Consider the following 1992-nt stretch of genomic DNA (forward strand, 5'->3'; position numbering starts at 1 on the left):
ACCCAAATGACGTGGCGGCAGAAGGCCCCTCCCCTCATTTGTCTTAAAGTTTGAGTTCAGGTTCACGTTTTCGAAGGACTTTTTCCTCCATTTATTCTTTATTCCTTTTATTTATTATTTATTTATTTATTATGACAAGGGATTTGTCATAATTGGGCCGTATTGATCTGTGGTAATTGAGAACTCAGTCACACTAAGCAAGAAAGAGTTGCTTAAATGTAGGCTCAAACTTGAATCTTGTTAGAAAGGTGAAGGGAAACACGGTCACATTAGTACAAGCCAAGAACAAATAAGCTTTCAATAAGACAGCTGTTTTCCTAACTAGGTGCAAGTGGCTTGTCATTACTGAGAACCAGAGAACAGTCCTTGGTCTGCTCTACTGGCACCACAGACAAAGCCTCTGTGCACAGGCTCTGGCTGGAGGCTACCAGCAGTTGCATAAGGCACTAGGGGTCCCAGCACAAGAGGAGGGCTGCGCTACCAGCAAGGTCAGAGCACTGCACAGTTGGGGAATGCAGAGTGAAGAGCCCTGGGCACCCCCAGGCTGAGTTGTGTCCTGCCCGGGGGAGCAGGGATGCCGGGGCTAGCAGAGTGGGGATGCTAGGGGTAGTAGAGAAGGGATGCCAGGGACAGGGGACCAAGGGTGTCGGGAGTAGCAGAGCGGTGATGCTAGTGGTAGCAGAGGAGGGATGCCAGGGATAGGGGACCAAGGATGCTGGGGCTAGTGGAGGAGGGATGTGGGGGTTAGTGGAGCAGGCCTGCACCTGCAGGATGGGAGCGCAGGAGGCACATCTCCAGCTCAAAGCCCGCTCCCCAGCACTTCTGCCCACACGGGTTTTGCAGCACAGGGTTGGGACTGCGTAGCCCAGGGAGTCTTTGTGCTGCCTCGGAGCCTGCTGGGCTTCACCGCCAGCCCTCCCCTGGCTGCCACCCACTGCCCCTGCATCCCCAAGGCCTCTTGCCCCAGGAGGCTGATTGCTTACCTGGCTCTAGAGCAGCAAGCAGGGGGGTTCCCCTGTGCTGGCTGCTCCTCATGGGTTAAGTATGTACCCACATCAGCTCAGCACCTTGTTGGGCTGCTGTGGCATGGGGAAGGGGCTGAGGCTGCTGGGGAGCCTGGTACGACGGCTGGGGCAGGGGAGCTTGGCCAGGCTCTGCTCCCCGCACTGCTGGAGGACAGCCCCGGCCAGAGTCCGTGGCGCTGGTGGCCTTCAGCAAGGGCTGGGCGGGAGGGACGCCAGAGCTGGCTCCCAACCTGGCACAGTGCCTGTGCGTGGCCGAGGGCAATGACAGCCATGTGGGGCCCCTCAGGGGCACACAGGAGGTCACCCAAAGGAAAATGTGCTCCCTGGGGCCACTGGCCGGAGCAGGTCCTGTGCGGGTGGCTGTGTGGCACTGGCACCAGGCAGAACCCTCCCTGGAGCGGGCAGAACAGAGCTGTGCCAGGATCTGACCCTGCCTCCCCCTCCCCAGCGCGAGTGCATCTCCGTCCACGTCGGCCAGGCCGGCGTCCAGATGGGCAACACCTGCTGGGAGCTGTACTGCCTGGAGCACGGCATCCAGCCCGACGGGCAGATGCCCAGTGACAAAACCATTGGTGGAGGGGACGACTCCTTCACCACCTTCTTCTGCGAGACCGGGGCTGGGAAGCATGTTCCACGGGCCATCTTCGTGGACCTGGAGCCCACTGTGATCGGTGAGTGCTGGAGTTTGCACAGCCTGGGGTGCCCCCCTGGGTGGGCAGCAAGCGGCTGGTGCTCGTGGTTTGCTGGCAGTATCCTGCACCGGGTTCAACCTGAGGGCCCTCCTTTCCCCAGGAGGAGCCACAAACCTGAGCACCAGCTTTTGTTCCTGAAATGTCCTAGCAGCGGTGCTGCTAGTCTCTGCTACCACATGTGCACTGAGAGAAACCAGCCCAGCCGGCACGGCAGCTCCTGCTGTGCCGCTGCACGCTGTGGACAGGCAGCTCTGAAGCTGCAGTTCTCCAGCGCA

At 59.4% G+C, this 1992-nt stretch overlaps 1 protein-coding gene across 1 annotated transcript in view; it reads left to right on the forward strand.

Moving 5' to 3' along the window:
• LOC103895364 (tubulin alpha-5 chain) overlaps positions 1-1992 on the forward strand; it is an 11447-nt gene that overhangs the window by 6069 nt on the left and 3386 nt on the right. The window contains exon 2 of the mRNA XM_009274924.2: positions 1474-1696. Coding sequence (XP_009273199.2) covers positions 1474-1696 — 223 coding nt within the window. The remainder of the gene's footprint in view (positions 1-1473; positions 1697-1992) is intronic.

Source organism: Aptenodytes forsteri, unplaced genomic scaffold, assembly GCF_000699145.1.
Source record: "Aptenodytes forsteri isolate BGI_AS27 unplaced genomic scaffold, ASM69914v1 Scaffold255, whole genome shotgun sequence".
Classification (NCBI taxonomy): domain Eukaryota; kingdom Metazoa; phylum Chordata; class Aves; order Sphenisciformes; family Spheniscidae; genus Aptenodytes; species Aptenodytes forsteri.